General features: G+C 45.4%; 1 protein-coding gene across 1 annotated transcript; it reads left to right on the top strand.

Annotated features, from left to right (window-relative positions):
• Positions 1 to 11,025: 11,025 nt before the first annotated feature.
• Positions 11,026 to 18,939, top strand: LOC109758667 (uncharacterized). Its single transcript, XM_020317536.4, has 14 exons — positions 11,026 to 11,690; positions 11,772 to 11,858; positions 13,223 to 13,332; positions 13,483 to 13,533; positions 13,657 to 13,828; positions 13,940 to 14,260; positions 14,367 to 14,567; positions 14,673 to 15,155; positions 15,246 to 15,455; positions 16,083 to 16,271; positions 16,544 to 16,707; positions 17,194 to 17,352; positions 17,886 to 17,964; positions 18,192 to 18,939. Exons 1-14 carry the CDS (start codon positions 11,214 to 11,216, stop codon positions 18,630 to 18,632), a joined length of 3,144 nt encoding a protein of 1,047 aa, XP_020173125.1. The 5' UTR covers positions 11,026 to 11,213; the 3' UTR covers positions 18,633 to 18,939.

Raw genomic sequence — 18,939 nt, 5'->3', positions numbered from 1 at the left:
GACCTAAAAACCTATGCCCAAGACTTATAAATTCGACTGGAGGGAGTAGCAGGTATGAGGCAAGAGGAGGAAAGTGGTGGGAATCTTTAACACCTCTGATTTCAAAGAAAATGTAAAACCCACACAAATCTTGGAATCATTTTCTTCCGTAATAATATCATACTAACTTTTTAAGGTATGTCCCCTGCGAAACAAGTCTTTTTTCGGATATTAATGTCAACAAGTCATGTGTGCCAAATGCAGGAGTCTTTTTGGATCCCTCTTGGAATCCAAAAGTCATGAACATTCTCGATACCAAACGGATGTGTCTAGACAACTTTCTTTTGAATACACTTTTTTCTGAAAAGGAGGCAAAAACTTTGTCTCGTCTCATTAATTAAGAAGAGCTTACAAGTTACAAAGGCGTCTGATAATAGTCGGAGACAACAAGACTACTCGCGCGGCATCACATATCTCAAATGCTTAGGTCTCGCCAAACCCCAAAGATTGGCCTCTACCTTTACCCTACCAGCGATTATGGTTGACATTGAGGAAACTCCTCTAGAAGTCTAGCATTTCTCTCATTCCAAGTTACCCATGAGACTAGAATAAGGAATGATGCCATGCCCTTCCCTCCTTACCGTTGACGATGATCATGGAAGGCCACCAATCTTTGGCGGAGTTGAAGTTACTCCAAGCGTCGATGTCGATGTGCATCAACTCAAGCTAAGCTTTTACCTCATTCCAAATGCGATTCGAATATCTACATTTGAATAGGATGCGTGTCGCGGATTCCGACTTTCTTTTACATAATTGACATAATGCACAATTTGTTCATCCTCTTCATTGAAGTCGATTTGCCGTCCAAACACGATCTTGAATGTTGAGCCATGCAAAAAAATGCATTGAAGATGCCCAATTGCTCCACACCGTCGATTTCATTTGTGAAGCAGCTAATGCTCAAGTTGAGCAGAGTAGGCCGAGGAAGCCGAGTATTCCTCAAATGGTGCTTCCAACAGATCTCGCCCTCAATCGCCTCATGAAGGCTGGACCAAAGCTCGTAGAACTCCAATATGTGATGGACCGAGAGGCTGAAGGTAACATTCATGCAATTGGCCCATCAATCATTCTCCAAGGCCCTTTGAACAATTTGTTTTTTTAGCTTAGAAATTGCAAAGATTGATGGTGTCATGTCCTTAGGCTTGCGAAGGGTTCCTTCATGCCATTACCAACAGTGATGGTGGTACACTCACAGAAAAGATTCCTATCGGTCTCGTCGCAAGGTTGCCCAAGACCCACCCAAGCACGCTCCGGACCCTTACAAGCAAGCCACTACCAGCGAAGGGGCAAATCTCTCACGAACTTCTCCGTCTCCAGAATGCCAAGCATACCCATAGCCTTCGGCTTGTAAACAAAGGTCCATTTAATTTTACATTTTTCCGCGAGTCACTCGATCTGCACCCCACAAGAAGGCATGCTGAAGCTTAATAATTGAGTTCAATGTTCCTTTGGGCACCATGAGAGACCTGGGACGGTAAATGACTTGTGAAGCGATAAACAAACGAATCCAAGTGCTTCTCCCTGCTATCATAATGTATTTGCCCATACCACACATGATCTTCCTGCGTGATCTTGTCAAGAAGGTATTGGAAGTCCATGGCACCGAGAGGAGGAGGTCAAGGTACCGAATAGGAAAATGGGCATGCACTGTCGGGAAAGCATCAAGAATGACATATGGATCAACGTTCGAACATCTAATCTGGGCTACCACGCTCTTTTGCACATTCGTAACTAGGCCGGTTACGTCACAAAGCTCTGGAGGATGCTCAGAAGCATGTCAATGTCTTCCTTCAGAGGTGCCAAGAAAAATGACCGCATCGTCAACATATAAGGAGGTGCGAAGGTACGCACTCATGCGACAATCTGGGTAGATCTCCACGTGCTGTTACCATATCTAAAATCTCCTGAAGCGGGTCAATAGCAAGGACGAACAACAATGGCGATAGTGGGTCACCCTATCGAAGACCCCTACCAGAATAGGATCACCGGAGACACCATTGAGAACTCCTCAGGAAGTAGAAGTGCGCCAAAGAGCCGCCAGCATACACTACTGGAATTAGCTTATTTGCCGTCTGCCTTTTCTTTGTCGTCTGCTGGCTGGCAGCAAAGAAGGTCTTTGTCGTCCGCTTATAGAAAACGGATGACAAAGAACTAGCCGATGGCAAAGAAGGTCTTTGCCGTCCGCTAGCGGCGGACGGCAAAGAATCTTTGATGTCAGCTGGCGGACGGCAAAGAGAGAGGTGGGCCCCACTAACGAGCTGCATAGAAAAAACCTAACGGTCCCCCTCTTTGTCATCTGCTAGCAGACGGCAAAGAGAAAAAAAGCGGACGACAAAGGATGGCTGATGGCAAAGAGTTGGCCTAACTAACGGGCCGAGCCCCACCCCAGTCGCCCCTCTCTCTCTCTGTTTCTCTCGTCCTCTCTCCCCGACGACCCGCCGCCGCCCCCTTGCCCCGTCGCCCCTCGCTCCGTCGCCCCTCGCTCCGTCGCCCCGCACCCCTCCCCTGCGGCGCCCCGACCTCCACCACGCCGCCACTGCCACCTTGCCCAGCCGCCGCCGCCCCTTGCCCCGTCGCCCCTCGCCCCATTGCCCGTCGCCCCGCACCCCTCCCCTGTGGCGCCCCGACCTCCACCACGCCGCCACTGCCACCTTGCCAGCCGCCGCCGCCCCCTTGCTCCGTCGCCCCTCGCCCCGTCGCCCGTCGCCCCGCACCCCTCCCCTGCGGCGCCCCGACCTCCACCGCGCCGTCGCCGCCCCCTCGCCCAGCCGCCGCCGCCCCCTCGCCCAGCCGCCCCGCCCCCTCCCCTGCGTCGCCCCCCGCCCCGTCCTGCCACGGCTGTCCGGCCTCCCCCTCCACCGGGTCGCCGCCTCCTCCAGCGGCTGCCCTCCCATCCACCGGCCGCCCCGCGCCTCCTCCACCGGCGATCCCCTGCAGGTGAGTTCTCCCCCCTTTTTAGTTTAGATTTTTAGTTTCTTTTAGTTTAGTTTAGTTTCTGTTTTAGTTTTAGTTTTAGTTTAGTTTTAGTTTCAGTTTAGTTTTAGTTTTAGTTTTAGTTTAGTTTAGTTTAGTTTATTTTAGATTAGTTTTAGTTTTAGTTTAGAAGAAGAAGAAGAGTAGAAGGAGGAGGAGGAGGGAGGAAGAGGAGGAGGATGAGGAGGAGGAGGAGGAGGGAGGGGACCACACCCCGACACCCTGACACCACGCCAGATTTAGGTTTAGATAATTAGAAGAAGAAGAAAATTGAAAAAAAGAAGAATAAGTAGAAGAAGAGGAAAAAGGGAAAAAGGAAGAGGGTTGCCGAGGGGATAGATGGTGGAGCCAGGGGTTCGTCGGTGTCGATAGAACCCTAAATAGAAAATATCGTCGGTGCGAGATACATATGGTCCTCGGTGTCGAACACTACATCCACGTCCCACAAGTGACGCCGACGTCCGGCGTCCCAAAGCAACTGTTCCCGGCGTCGATGGCGATCGAACACCATCGCGAATTTGCCTGGCAGCCTCTGCGATGACGATCAAAAGGCAAGTGTTGAAACTTGAAACACCCAAACTGACTCAAGTCGGTTTGGTTGTTTGAAATTTCAAAACTTGGCTTTAATCCTCATCGCAGAGGCTGCTAGACAAATTCGCGAAGGTGTTCGACCGTCATCGGCCACCAGAACTATTGTTGCGGGACGCCGGGCGCCGGCTTCACTTGTGGGGTGTGGATCTAGTGTTCAACGCCGACCGCCTCATGTAACTTGCACCGATGGTAGTTGCTATTTAGTTTACCCGGGGACGAGCAGGTTAGGGGGTTCCTCGGTATCGATGGTACCCTAAATTGCATGTATCGTCAGTGCGAGGTACATGTGGCCGTCGGTGTCAAATACTTCATCCATGTCCCACAAGTGACACAGGGGTCCTGCGTCCAGCAGCAACAGTTCTCGGCGTCGATGGCGGTCGAACACCATTGCGAATTTGTCTGGCAGCCTCAGAGATGACGATTGAAAGCTAAGTGTTGAAACTTGAAACACCCAAACTAACTCAAGTCGGTTTGGTTGTTTGAAATTTCAAAACTTGGCTTTAATCCTCATCGCAGAGGCTGCCAGGCAAATTCGCCAAGGTGTTCGACCGTGATCGGCCACCAGAACTATTGTTGCGGGACGCTGGGCACCGGCTTCACTTGTGGGATGTGGATCTAGTGTTCAACGCCGACCGCGTCATGTAACTTGCACCGATGGTAGTCGCTATTTAGTTTACCCGGGGACGAGCGGGTTAGGTGGTCGCTATGTTACTCATCTTTGGATTTAAATGTGCAGTTATTTCGTCGCTGCGAGGGTCTAGTGTTCGACGAGCTCCGCCCCTGCGTTCGTTGGTGAGCACAAATGACATCTCCTCCTCCCCCCTTCATTTGCTCTGTTCCGGTCTTCGTGCCGATGAAACTTGCTAGCTATAGGTGTCAATCATCAGTATGCGTAACCACTATGCGTCTCCCGTTCGAAAGGGTTACATCTATAAATATGCATGCATTTGCATATTTATATTTGTGATTCTTTCGAATTGTCCAACGTTATCCATGGACAGCCCGAGTATGTATAGATTGGGTTCGTTTTCCCATATGCTCTGCTCCGGATCCGATGCAGAATTTCGTCAGTGCCTCCCTGTTGTTCTTCGGGTACACATCCTCTCTGCTTATTGCCGGGACGTGTATCAGGAGAACAGCGGGGAGGTGCTGCCGAAATTTTGCGTCTGCTCCGGAGTAGAGCATGGGAAAACGATCCCAATCTACACATACTCGGGTGGGATTAGGACCTATCTTTACCTATTAGCGTGTAGGTTGCATGGACGTAATAAAACTGACAAACTCCATAAACTGATGGATATGGTTTGCTTAATTATGTATATATTTCTTGTGTGTCCAGTAGGAAGTCAATATGAGTGATCGTGCGTGGATATACACCGGTTACACTAGTCAGGAAGTTTGGACCGAGGAATGGTTAACAAAAACCAAGGGGTTTGTTAGAGCCGCATTTGCAAATGGCCAGGAATTAAGCTGGTGCCCCTGTGCCCGTTGCGACAACTATAAAAAGAGGGACGAGCTTGAAATGAGTAATGACCTGCAGAAGTTTGGTTTTACACTTGGTTACACGGTCTGGACATTACATGGTGAGTCTGCCCAACGTGCTAGAGCCGAGGTGGTTCGTCGTTGCACCGACGAGCATGGTACCGGGACCGCAGACATGGTGCAAGACTTTGACGATGATCGGGACTCGGACGAGGAGATGGAGGAATCTTCAAAGGCCTTCACTGAAATGTTGGAGTCCTCAAAACGTCCTCTCCACAAGCACACTGAGCTTTGTCGAGTCGCCGTCAGCATAGATGGGTTCAGTGTGTTTGGTCAGATGGCAACCCCATACAGCTGTTGGCCCGTGTTTGTCATTCCACTCAATCTCCCCCCCCGGGCAGATTATGCAAAGAAAGAACATTTTCCTGACGTTGATAATTCCAGGGCCCAACTATCGGGGGAAGAATATGAATGTGTACATGCAGCTGTTTAAGGACGAATTGCAAGAAGCTTGGGATAATGGGTTCAAGACATACGACGCCTTTAGCAAAGAGAACTTCATAATGCGTGCCTGGTACATGTACTCGACGCATGACTTGCCGGCGTATCCGTTATTCATTGGCTGGTGTGTGCATGGAAGGTTCCCGTGCCCCACATGCAAGGGAGCTCTTGAGTTTCGTTGGCTGACGGCAGGGCAAAAGTATAGTTGCTTCGACTTGCATAGACCGTTTCTACATCCTCGCCATAAGTTCAGGAAAGACAAGAAGAATTTCATCAAAGGTAGAGTTGTCAAACACTCTGCACCACCTGCATTGACAGGCCAACAGACCCTAGATCGGTTAAACACTCTCAAGCCAGATCCAGAGCGTCCAGGGTATTTCAAGGGGTATAATAAGGAACACGCCTGGACTCACAAGACATGCTTCTGGGATCTGCCTTACTTCAAAACCTCCTTTGCCCACACAACATCGACGTGATGCACACTGAAAAGAATATCGCCGAAGCCATTTTTGATACATTGTTCGGCATAGAGGGGAAATCAAAGGATAATACTAAGGCTAGAGTCGGTCAAGAGGAGCTATGTGATAGACCGTTACAAAACATGAAAGAACCGAAAGGAAAGGGGAACTGGACAAAGCGAAAGGCATGGTTCAATCTTGGAAGGCCAGCTATGAAGGAAATTATTTTGTGGGTGAAAATGCAGTTGATGTTCCCCGATGGGTATGCAGCAAATCTAAAGAGGGGAGTGAGTCTTAATTTTTTTAAAATATTTGGTCTAAAAAGTCATGATTGGCACATATGGATTGAGCGGATAATGCCGGTGATGTTGCGTGGCTTCATCCCTGAGGATGAATGGCTAGTACTGGCAGAGCTGAGCTATTTCTTCCGTGTTATTTGTGCGAAAGAACTATCGCCTGGCCTCATAGAAGAAATGGAACAGTTGGTGCCGGAGTTGATCTGCAAGTTAGAGATGATCTTTCCGTCAAGCTTCTTTAATCCAATGCAACACTTGATTTTGCATCTCCCGACCGAGGCACGATTGGGGGGGGCCCTTGCAAAATCGTTGGTGCTACTCAACTAAGAGGATGCAGAAGACGCTTCGAGCAAAATGTAAAAATAAACATAGAATAGAAGCATCGATGGCCGAGGCATTCATCACTGAGGAGGCGGCAAACTTCGTGACAGCACACTACGAAGCCAAAAATCGTCATTTGCATAATCCGAAGCCTCGGTACAATGCTGACGACCCTGAAAAGGGTCAATCCAACCTCAGCCTATTCAAAGGGAATCTCGCACCAGCCAGTGGTTGGAAACCAGTATCATTGGATGTTGAAGAATGGTGGACCATTTCGCTGTATCTCTTCAACAACCTAACAGAAGTGCGGCCGTACATCGAGTAAGATCTCGGTACATTGTTTTGCAACTTCTAATTCCTTTGAATTGCTCTTATTCCTGGATATTTGATGCAGTCGATACGTCGGCATATTCTCGTATGGAGCGGTGATCCAAAAGGATTCCGTCGAAGAGTATGAGCTTCTGGCAAAGCAAGGTGCCGAATATCCTGGTTTCATCTCTTGGTTCAAAAAAAGGTAATTTCCATTAGGCCCTTTCATTTCTTTGGCTAATTTGCGACTAATGCAACAATCCTTTCGTATTAAACTTGTAGGCTAATTCAGAGATTATGGATGCCGAATTGAGACAAGTAGCTAATGGTTTTGACTATAAAATCCGTTCATTTGACAAATACGACATCAACGGGTATCGCTTTCGTACCTATGGCAAAGAGCTATCTATGGCCGACTGAAAGTCTACAAATTGTTGTGTCTCTGCTATCGGCGAAGGAGGTATCGAGTATTATGGAAGAGTTGAAGCAATTTATGAACTTCAATTCTATGGTGAAAACCCATCAAACGTCGTAGTCTTCAGATGTTATTGGTTCCAGCCGAGGGAGACTAGAAGGACTCATGAACATATAGGGCTAGTCGAAATCAAACAAAGCACCCATTTGGATGTTCCTGATGTCTATATTACGGCTCAACAGGCAACCCAAGTTTTCTATCTACCGTGGGCCTGTCAAAGTGATTCAAATCTCAATGGTAGGGATGTCGTTTATGAAGTGCCGCCACATGTTAGACCACCTCCCCCCAATGAAGAGGATTATGAACCTCACATTAACCAAGACACATATGACGAAGGAGAATTCTTCCAAGAAACACGTCTTTCCAAAAAACGTTTCAAGAACCGCTCTACTCCACCCCAGAACATTGAAGTAGACAACGATAGTGAATCCGACTTCACCCCTGAGCTGGAACAAGAAGAGCCGGAAGAAGAAGTTACTGCTACAGATGACCTGTCAATGCTTGAACGATTACGTAAAGGTGGCCTTCCACATGATGATGCATTTATTAATGATGATGATGAGCACGTCATTGCCGATAGTGATGATGATGATGGATTTATTAATGATGATGATGAGCACGTCATTACCGATAGTGATTATTAGGTATTCAAATTTTTATGATGTACTTGATTTATATAGTTATTTGTATGATTGTATGATTTATATAGTTGGTATGTATAATTTTCTTACTTTGTATGATTGTTTCTTATACATAGTGCCATGGTCTTGATGTCCGTCCCCGTCGCCCTCGCCCGCTTTATGATTCGGATGTGGTAAATTCTCTTTCATAACTATTTGTTGCATTTCGCATTTATGACAATTATGGCCATCAAGTTGACATAGAGATATTTTAATCTAGAAGGTATGTGAACCGGAATTTGAAACTGACCCTCCTGTCGGGAAGTTAAATTTAGTTGAAAAAGAAAATGAGTATTTGAAAGAAAAAATTAAAAGAATTGAAGAATAGAAGATGACATTGGAGTTGTATGTTGCCGATGTCATCGATGATCACAAGATGAAGATGAATGCAATGTGCTTGAAGATGGATGCAATGCGCCTGAAGCTTAAGAAGATTAGAAAATATGCCATTGACAATGAGGCTTGGTACCATTATGCCGTTAGATCAATTGTTACCTTATTTGTGATCTTCCTCACATTTGTTGTGATAAGGGTAAGTTTTCTCTAGTGTTTTGCTTTACAAATGGATACTTAGCTTATTTTCCTCCTAAATGGCATAATTACCTAAGTAGATAAAAATGAGCTATACTTAGCTTATTCAGTTCATTTATGACATACTTAGCATACTTAGGTCAAAAATGTCATGATAATCTTTGTTACCTCCAAAATGATATAGACTTACCTTATTTTCCTCGAAAATGACATAATAACCTTACTAAGATTCAAAATGACCTATTTACCTAGCTTAGCTCTAAAATGACCTACACTTAACATTTTTACCTAGCTTAGCAATAAAATGGCATTTTTATCTACCTTAGTTAGAAGAAGAAGAAGATAAAGAAGAGGAGAGGAGAAAAAGAAAGAGAAGAAAAAAAAAATCTTCTTCTTCTTTTAACTAGTCTTCTTCTTCTTCTTCTTCTAACTTTCATCTTTCCCAATTTGCAGATTTGCTTTACATGAGGAAGCTTGGATTCATGGAGTGTACTATTCTTCTGGTGCTTCCTTGTTGTTTATGAAAACTTGTTTGGATATGTATGTCTATATGGATATGTTGTTGGAAACTTGTTTCTGGTTATGTATATATGGATATGTTGGACTTTGTTGAACTATGTTGTTGGATTTGATGAAATATGTTGTTGGACATGCTGTTGGATATGTTGGATATGTATGCATGTATATCTGTGTTTGAAACCATGTCTAATTAATTGGATTTAAATAAAAACAGGGGACGACAAAGAGGACACGTGGCAGTCACCTGTGCAAACTGGGAACACTGGCTGCCTATTTGGTCATTTTGCCGTCTGCTGGCAGACGACAAAGTGACCAGCTATGCCATCCGCCAGCAGACGACAAAGATTCAAACCTCTTTGCCGTCGGCTGGCGGATGGCATAGCTAGACACGTGGCAGCTTCCCAGTGTTGCCTAGCTATGTATCAGAATGATGCATGCGGCCAGTAGTGATACCACGAAATCTCAATGAAAACCCTTTTTAACCAACGACAAAGAAGCTGATTCCAGTAGTGACTTTTGTTGAACATTTTGCTTATTTATTAATAATATGGCCGCATGCATCATTCTGATGCAGAGGCCGGGGCCTGACCCCTTTTTGAAAAAAAACTCAATGCTTTTTACCGCTGTCAATTTTTGAAGCGTTTTTTTTAATGTAAAAGGCAGACAATTATCTGCCTTATGTTTTTTGATACGGTGATTTTTGCGAATTGTAAAGTGATATTTTTCTTTTTGCATTCCACTCGTATATCTAGCTACAACTCACGGTTTACACAGCAACACGTTTCTCAGCCGCATACACGCGCTGCGTTGCGTCAGCCGTCAGTGAACCGGGCGGCATATCTTCTCCTCTGGCCGGACGCGGGGCAGTTTGGTTCGTGTCCACAGCGGGTGACGCCTGGCCTGGGGGCTGCCTGGAATTTCCTGCTGCATGTTTGATTGATGTCCACGAAAAGAGGAAGTATGCCTGGCCTGGACAACGAAACAACCTAGTTAGCCTGATGGAAAACGAGGCAAGATGATTAGCCTGGTCCAAGGCGTCCTTTTTTGGATGCCTGGACAGCCTGGTGCAGCAGCCTGAAAGTAATTACATATATTAATTGATGTGGTGCAGAAAACGAGGCAAACAGGGAGCAAACAGCGACGGGTTAAAATCCACTAGGCCAGGCTATGAACCAAACACTCCTTCCATATGCTAGCCTGACCAGGCAACTTTTTTTCAGATTCTCACGCCTGGCCAGGCAGCAAAATTTCCCAGGCATGGAGTTCAGGACATGAACCAAACTGCCCCGCAACGCCCGCTTCGTCGCCGCCACGGCTGGAGCTTTCGGCCACGGAGCCGCCCGGCTTTCTCCCGCTCCCCTCTAGCCTCCCTTCCCCAGTTGAGGTAACAAGCATGTACCCCACCCCACCGTGCCCAGACTTTACGGTCGAACGACGAATCACCGCTCTCCCTTTTCCCTGCCACTTCCCCCCCTGCGTGCTTTCCTTCATATTCTGATTAATTATTTCCGTCCCAGGCAAGTAGCGGTGCGGCGCACGAGAAAAAACATGTCGCTAGAGACTGCAAAACAGATCGATGCTCACCCGGTAAACGGCCGACCCTCGAGGCTGCCACGCGGGCCCGAAAGAAGTAGACCCACCTGTCATGCCCTGTAACAGCCATGACGGCGTGGCGGCAGCATGACACGCAGCCCGAGACGTGGTAACTCCATCCGGTTCCCGAAACACGCGGCCCCATGCCCCGCGACCGCGAGGCTAAACCCCCGAAACCCCGCCGTCCGATCGAGATCCGACGTCTGGACGTCGCCTTGCCAGCGTCGCCTTAAACCACACCAGGCCCCTTCGTCCTCGCCAGTCGCCCCCATCCCTCTCAGACCAAACGAACAAAACAGGGGCAGCGCAACGCCTCCTTCGCTAAATACGACTCACGAGTCTTCCACAGTCCCCAGCTCTCCTCAACTGCTCCGCTTCTAATCGCTCGCTCGCTCGCCATGCTCTCTGCGGCCGCGGCCGCCCCGAAACCCTAGGCCGAGCGCCGATGGGCTCCCTCGACAGCGCCGCCGGGTCGGGGAGCTACAAGCGCGCGGCGGCACCGGCGCCGGTGCCGCGCGCCCCGGCGGGAGGCGGAGGCGCGGCGCGGAGGCCGGGCGTGAGATCCAGGCTCGCGCGGTTCGTGCTCGTCGACAAGGTGGACTTCCTTCAGTGGATCGGCACCGCTGCCGCCTTCTTCCTCGTCACCATTCTCGTGTACACCTTCCTCCCCGGATCGGTCGTCGTCGAGAACCCGACGATGCGGCTCCCTTCGCGACGCGCCAGCGGGGGATGGGGGCGGGGCGGGACCGAAGCCGTGCTGCCTCGCGGCCTCGGCGGGCTGGAGAACGGCGAGGGCCTCACGTTCGAGCCCACGAGGCTGCGGGACAAGTGGGCGAGGGAGCGGAGTCAGGATGCTCAGAGCGTGGCGGAGCTCGGGAGACCCGTCAAGAGGGTCGGGGCCCGGAAGCCGCGCCTCGCCTTGGTGAGTTGTTGAGCTGGGCGGTGTTTGAGTTCTGTTTTCTCGCGATTCCGGCTCTGATTTTTTTCATTGCACTTCGTTTAGGTGTTTGGGGATCTCTCTCCCGACGCAATGCAGCTTCAGATGATCAGCGTCGCCTCTGTGCTGGAGGCGATGGGCTACGAAATGAAGGTGCGTGCCTCAACTGCTTTCTTCTGAATACCGGAACGCGTGTTGCCGTCTCTTTATTGTTTCCTTCATTAGTTGGTTTGCTTCGTCAAGTGATATTCCTTGATGGTATACACAGCAAGTTCAGATTCCGTATCTGATGTACTATTCGGTAATGCAACTAATCTCTTAGTTCTAATTTCGATGTTCACACTTCCTAGTATAGCAGTTCCACGAGAGGTAGCATGAGGTATCACTGTCAGTACCTCCTACTTTCCGAGGTGGCAACAATCAAATCTAATTTATGCAGTGCAAGTCTTAGTGATATTTTGTTAGACTAATGGAGTATATCACGCGTATATGTATCCTAATTACCCCTATGTGCGTTATGGTCTTATTATGGAACTCTGTGGACTGTGGTATGCTTGAACGATGGTTGGTGTTCCCCCCCTGAACCCTCCTTCTACCTTTGCGCTTTTTCAGCAAGTTTAATATTTTGATTACTGCTAGTTCATGAGCACTTAGAGATGAAATAGGATCTTTGTTGAAATAAAATCTGTACTATATGCATGGATTATTCATTTCTATTGTTTTGTCTTCTTTGTATGGTGCATGATCATTATGTTGCAGAAACTTTTGCATGTGCATAGGTTCTAAAGTGCTGTGTTAAGTTTATGAGCCGAAGAGTCGAGTCTTTTTGCCGGGGTGCGATGCATAGACTAGTGGCCATGCTTGCTACAAATACCACATTAGACCCTGCTTGGAATCGGTGTAAGCTTATAGACCGGGATTTAATTTACAGGTGTATATTACCGGTTGCAGCGTGATTTCCACCTGGAATAAACACGATGGCTGGAGGTCTGTATCGGTTACGGGGGTATTTAGGAGCCAATCGACAATCCAAGTGGGGCCTAACTAGTTGACTACACTGCAAAATTTGAAGGGAGTGGGAGCCAGAAATACATGGCCACTTTCTGAACCAGCACAACATCTTGCTATAAGTATTAGGTTATCAGAGGCAGGGAGCTAGGTTGATACTTTGAGCTTACTAGGAAGTACATCTCTTTTGGAGTGGTCTCGGTCTAACATGAGCTCAGTCTTATAGTGGGTTGCACAATTAGTCGAGCCACTAGTTGTCATTGACGAGTCACGTCTAGTCAACAAGTTGCTTGTCTAGTCCAACTATTCAAGTTGAGATGTCTAGCCAAAACCCAAGTACTGAGGCATAGATTACTTGAATCACTCTTATCATAGTGTGTATCTATGGTCTTTTGCACAAAACTTGAACTGCACAAGTACCCAAACCAAAATGGACGCGCATGATTGAAATGTCATAAACTCCCTGTCTGTATGTTGTTATTAATCCGCTTTGCAAATTTTCAATGCAGGTTTTCTCATTTGAGGATGGCCCATGTAGTAGTATTTGGAGTACTATTGGCATACCAGTTGAGATCTTACCTGTGGACACAAAGTTACTCACTTCTATGGATTGGCTAGAGTAAGTTTTAAAGTATATCTTGCCAGTTCTTTGCTTATATTACTTACTGCGTATTGTCTCATAATGCAGCATTTTTAACTTGAAAATAGTATGTGGCCTCAGCCTCACATCCTAATCATTTCCTCACCAGGTTTATTTGTATTTCTGCAGCTATGATGGCATGCTTGTAAACTCAATTGAAGCAAGGCCAGTATTTTCAAGGTAGTTATGAAACAAGGACTATGACTACATATTTCAGATTATTCTAAGGTGTTTGCACAAAGTCAGGTGTTTAATTTTGACCGCTTCCAAATGTTTACTCAAAGTTAATGTGTCTTGCTGCAGTCTTTTGCAGGAGCCTTTCAAATCCGTACCTGTCATTTGGACTGTGCACGAGACTTCCCTCGCTCATTGTATTAGGGAATATAAGTCTAGTGGAATGACTCAAATCCTAGGTGGTTGGCAAGAAGTCTTTAGCAGGGCAAATGTTATAGTTTTTCCCAACTACATATTGCCGGTATTTAAGCTATTCTCATACTACTAAATTTGACGAATTAATAATGTTTGCGTTTTTATGTAGATCCCCCAGCCTGACATAAGATTATTTTATTATATTCATTTCCTGCAGGTGATGTATGCTGCATTTGATTCTGGTAACTATTTCGTGATTCCAGGTTCTCCTGCACCAGCATTTCAAGCTGATAGATTCATTGCGAAAAATTATGACAAAGATGTGAGAATCAGCCTGAGTTTAGGTCCAAGAGATTTTGTAATTGCTATGGTTGGTAGTCAGTTTTCATATGATGGGCTTTTGATGGAAGAGGCACTTGTCTTGCAAGCAGTAGGACCTCTTTTACAGCAGTATCCTTCTGAGAATAGCACACAGACTGAACTGAAAGTGAGAATCTTAACAGGAAACCAAACTGATAAGCATAGGATAGCCCTTGAGGTTAGGATGTACAACCATGCTGTCTTTCATCGTTTGAATTCACTATTTAGAGGTCATAAACCTTTAAATTGCATCTAACTGCTTGGTATTGCTCTAATCATCATAGGCCATTGCTTTAAATGTTGGCTTCTCAAGAGGTGCAGTGGAGCATGTTGCTGTTGAAGATACTGACAATCTCCTTGCTATAGCTAACCTTGTCATATACTGTTCTTGCCTTGATGAGCAATCCTTCCCCAGTGTGCTAGTTGAAGCTATGATTCTTGAGAAGCTGGTTATAGCTCCGGACCTTGGAATGATCACAAAATATGTATGCTCATGATGTCTCAAATTTTATTGGCATTGCATTTATCAACACAATACCTTACCATTGCACATCTTATCATAAGCTAACACTGTTATCTTGATGGCTTAGATTGATGATGGGATAAATGGACTCCTTTTTCCAAGAAAGAATATTGCCATGTTAAGTCAAGTCCTACTGCAAGTGGTATCAAATGGGGAACTATCCGATCTAGGGAAAAATATTGCATCAGTTGGTAAAGCCCGTGCGAAGGATCTGATGGCTTCTGAAGCCATTGAAGGCTATGCTGTACTATTGGAAAATGTTATCAAGTTTCCTTCCGAAACACTGACCCCGTTAACTGCTGGGGAGATACCTTTGCCTTTGAAACAAGAGTGGAAATGGCATCTATTTGAGGATGTGAAGCACTTATACAATGTGAATGAAAGTTTGGCTGACTGCAAGATGCTCAAGAAAATGGATTGGCACAGGAACAGAAAGAATGATCCTCACAGTATTACACCAAAGATTGATGAAACGTTCTCTGCTATTGCATGGAAGGAAGAAAGAGCAAATCGGATTATGAGCGCCAAAATGAAATTGGAAGAAGAGTATGTAAGTATTGACGTAAATTTGATATTTAACACATCATTTTTCATCGTTTTAACAATGCATGCTAAGTAATTTGATTGGATTGTTATGCAGTTGAAGGAGAGGAGTGACCAACCTCGTGGAACATGGGAGGAAGTGTATAGAAATGTCAAAAGGGTGGATAGGATGAAAAATGAATTGCATGAAAGAGATGAAAAGGAGCTTGAACGGACAGGTCAGCCACTCTGTATATACGAACCCTTCTATGGGGAGGGAACTTGGCCCTTTCTGCATCAGAGCTCTCTGTATCGTGGAATTGGCCTGGTAAGCTGTTTTCACCTCTTAGCACTAACCAAGTTATTCAGAATGTTAAATGGTCAGCCTGAATGCTCCAAATGTACACATTTAAAAACCATCTCTGATGTTATAAACCAATAAATCACTAAAATTTATCATGAGATCTAAAATCTGTAGCCGACCTTATATAAATGTCATATTCCTTGTACCATGGCTGGTTGTACATGTTAAATGGGGAGTGTGACAGTGAACACAACTTTTGATGGAACTAAGATTTGCATTGCTTCCTGCATACAACTAATGCAAACTCATCTAGGTGTTAACATATATAACTGCCATGTATACCATTGAGTCAGATTTGGATTGCTCAGATTTAGTCACCTGAGGAGATATCTGATCGAACTAAACTTAATCCAACAACCCATGTGGTGACTGGTGACTTTACATGTAGATGCAAATATGTGTATATTAGTTATTTCTTCTTCCACTAAAATAAATAAATACGTATTTCTTCTTTGTTTTAAATTATTTTTTATCACTGAATTAATACTAATGGAACCGATTTTGGTATGTGGCTAGCCAGAATATATTTGGCCACTCTTAAGAAATATTTCAATGGCTTAAATTGATCACATGAAGTTTGTTTTCCATTAGTCTTCAAAAGGTCGAAGATTCGGAGCAGATGACATTGATGCTTCTTCTCGTCTCCCGCTGCTCAACAGTGGGTACTACAGAGATATCCTTGGCGAATTTGGAGCTTTCTTTGCTCTGGCTAACAGAATTGACCGGATACACAAGAATTCTTGGATAGGATTTCAATCCTGGAGGGTGACTGCAAGAAAGGTAGAATGATTTTTGTTTTGATATCAAAGAGGTCTTTGTATTTTGATTATTTTTATTTTGGGGTACCACTGATTCTCAATGAATATGATAGATATAAGAATGATTTGGGCATTATTCTTTGTACAGAACCTGTGCATTGGATGTCACTGCCTAATACGTTGTCAAGCTGTAGATATGAATTTTCCTTTTGATGATGCAATGTAGATTAGTTATCCAGGTCGTGCATAATTTTTAGCATCTTATCTATACTTACCATCCCATTTCCTAAGCAGGCGAACTTGTCAAAAAATGCTGAATCTGCAATGTTGGAAGCTATTCAAACTCAAAAGCATGGAGATGCCTTCTACTTTTGGGTTCGTATGGACCAAGATCCAAGAAATCATGCTAATCAAGATTTCTGGTCCCTCTGTGATGCGATTAATGCTGGGAACTGCAGGTCATCTATCTAACCATGTCTCCCTCCGTCCGGAAATAGTTGTCATCAAAATGAATAAAAGGGGGTGTATCTAGATGTATTTTAGTTCTAGGTACATCCCTTTTAATCCATTTTGATGACAAGTATTTTCGGACGGAGGGAGTAGGTTGCACTGTTGCATGTAGTTTTGTGAATGTTCTAGTTTTAACAGATATTGTATTGGATTGGGCAATAAGTTGTTCTAAAAACATGTTACCAACCATCATTTCTTACAGTGTACTCCCTCCGTGAAGAAACATAAGAACGCTTAGATCATTAAAGTAGTGACCTGAATGCTCTTATATACTAACATTCTAGAGAATCTTACTGCCCTTTCTGGCCTACCATGTTTACAGAACTAAAGTTGCTATTTCACGAACTGTTTAAAGTAGAATTTTTGGCTGTGGTGCCAAACTGAATTGCTTTGTTTTACAACAAACTAATTTTCTTCATAGTTCTGTCCTGAAGGTTAGCTGTTTTGGAGGCTTTTCAAAGGATGTATGGCTTGCAGCTTGATGGAGATTTGAATTCTCTGCCACGTATGCCTAATGACGGAGACACGTGGTCTGTGATGCAAAGCTGGGTTATGCCTACGAGATCGTTCCTGGAATTTGTAATGTTCTCAAGGTAACATTTTTTTAAAGTATTATTATAGCCAAACCATATAGCTAGTACTCTTTTTAACTAGATATGGAAATCCTGGTGCACTGGCTAGTTGGTCGTTGCCTTGTACTATATGCATTTCAAGTGATCTACTACCGTGAACATAAAAAAGTACTCCTGCGTATACACAGGCTATGAAAAAGTGATCTACTACTGTAAGAATTTCATAGCCTGTGTATATACTGTCTCCAATAACGCCCAGCGATGGTTAAAGTTGTACTCCCTCCGTCCGAAAAAGCTTGTCCCTCAAATGGATGTATGTAGCACCAAGTTAGTGCTAGATACATCCATTTGAGCCATTTAAGGGACAAGCTTTTCTGGACGGAGGGAGTATGTGTGTATTTTTTACTGTTTAAGTATATAGCCTTGTTGTTGCATGTGTAGACATTGGGCTAAGGTCCAAAGAGGACTTGGTTTGTTTTAAGTCCTGCGTTTTATGGTTCAAATTCTTTCTTGTATATACTCGGTTGGTATTTTACAGAGATGCTGTTTTGTAGGATGTTTGTAGATGCGCTGGATGCACAGATGTACGACAAGCATCATCAAACTGGGCATTGCATCTTGAGTCTCCACAGGGTGAGCGCCTCTATCACCTATTGACAATAGTTAATACCCTTCCTAGTCCTGTCACAGTGATATACTGATATAGAACATTCGAACACTTGTGGCTGGAACAAAAGAACAGCTGATCACTTTTACAGGAAATGAAATCTGACCTATATGTTTGTGATATACGATAGTTATGCTATTTCCACCTCGAAAACCTGTGACCGTTGCTCTCTTGTTGATATGTACATGTACAGGACAAGCACTGCTACTCTGGTGTTCTCGAGTTGATTGTAAACGTTTGGGCGTTCCACAGTGCACGGCGGATGGTCTATGTAAACCCAGAGACTGGTGCAATGCAGGAGCAGCATCCGCTGGAGGGCAGGAGAGGTCAGATGTCAATCCAGTGGTTCTCCTACGCTACCCTGAAGAGCATGGACGAAGACTTGGCAGAAGAGGCTGATGCGGACCACCCTGACAGAAGGTGGCTCTGGCCACAAACTGGCGAAGTTGTGTGGCAAGGTCTGTACGAGCGGGAGAGGACCATGCGGCAGCAGGAGAAGGAGCGGAGGAAGCAACAGACCAAAGACAAGATCCAGAGAATGAAGAAGAGGGCTCGGCAAAAAACCATAGGGAGGTACATAAAGCCACCGTCAGATGATGCCGGTCGCTTAAACGACACAAGGACGGACAGTTGATTGAGTAGCGCTTAACCACATACTTAGGACAGTTATTCATTCTTCAGGAAATTTTGTTCATTCTTTGTTTTCTGCTAATCTCCTAACTGGTTGCTCCCAGGTGGGTGTGATTATTTTTGTCCAGTTTTGCCCTGTAACATAACTAGGCCATCGAGTTGCGATCGTAGGTTCGTAGGTGTAAATTTGGCTTTGCGATGGAGCTTCTGTTGACCCAGTTGACTTTCTCCTTCGTAGCCACGGTAACTGATTCTCTTGGAACATTGTACTGAGCGTCTTCCTATGCTGAGCGTACTGTGCATTGCCTTTA

Source organism: Aegilops tauschii, chromosome 3, assembly GCF_002575655.3.
Source record: "Aegilops tauschii subsp. strangulata cultivar AL8/78 chromosome 3, Aet v6.0, whole genome shotgun sequence".
NCBI lineage: Eukaryota > Viridiplantae > Streptophyta > Magnoliopsida > Poales > Poaceae > Aegilops > Aegilops tauschii.
Note: the sequence above shows the minus strand (reverse complement) of the source record. Positions and strands in the feature narration are given on the sequence as shown.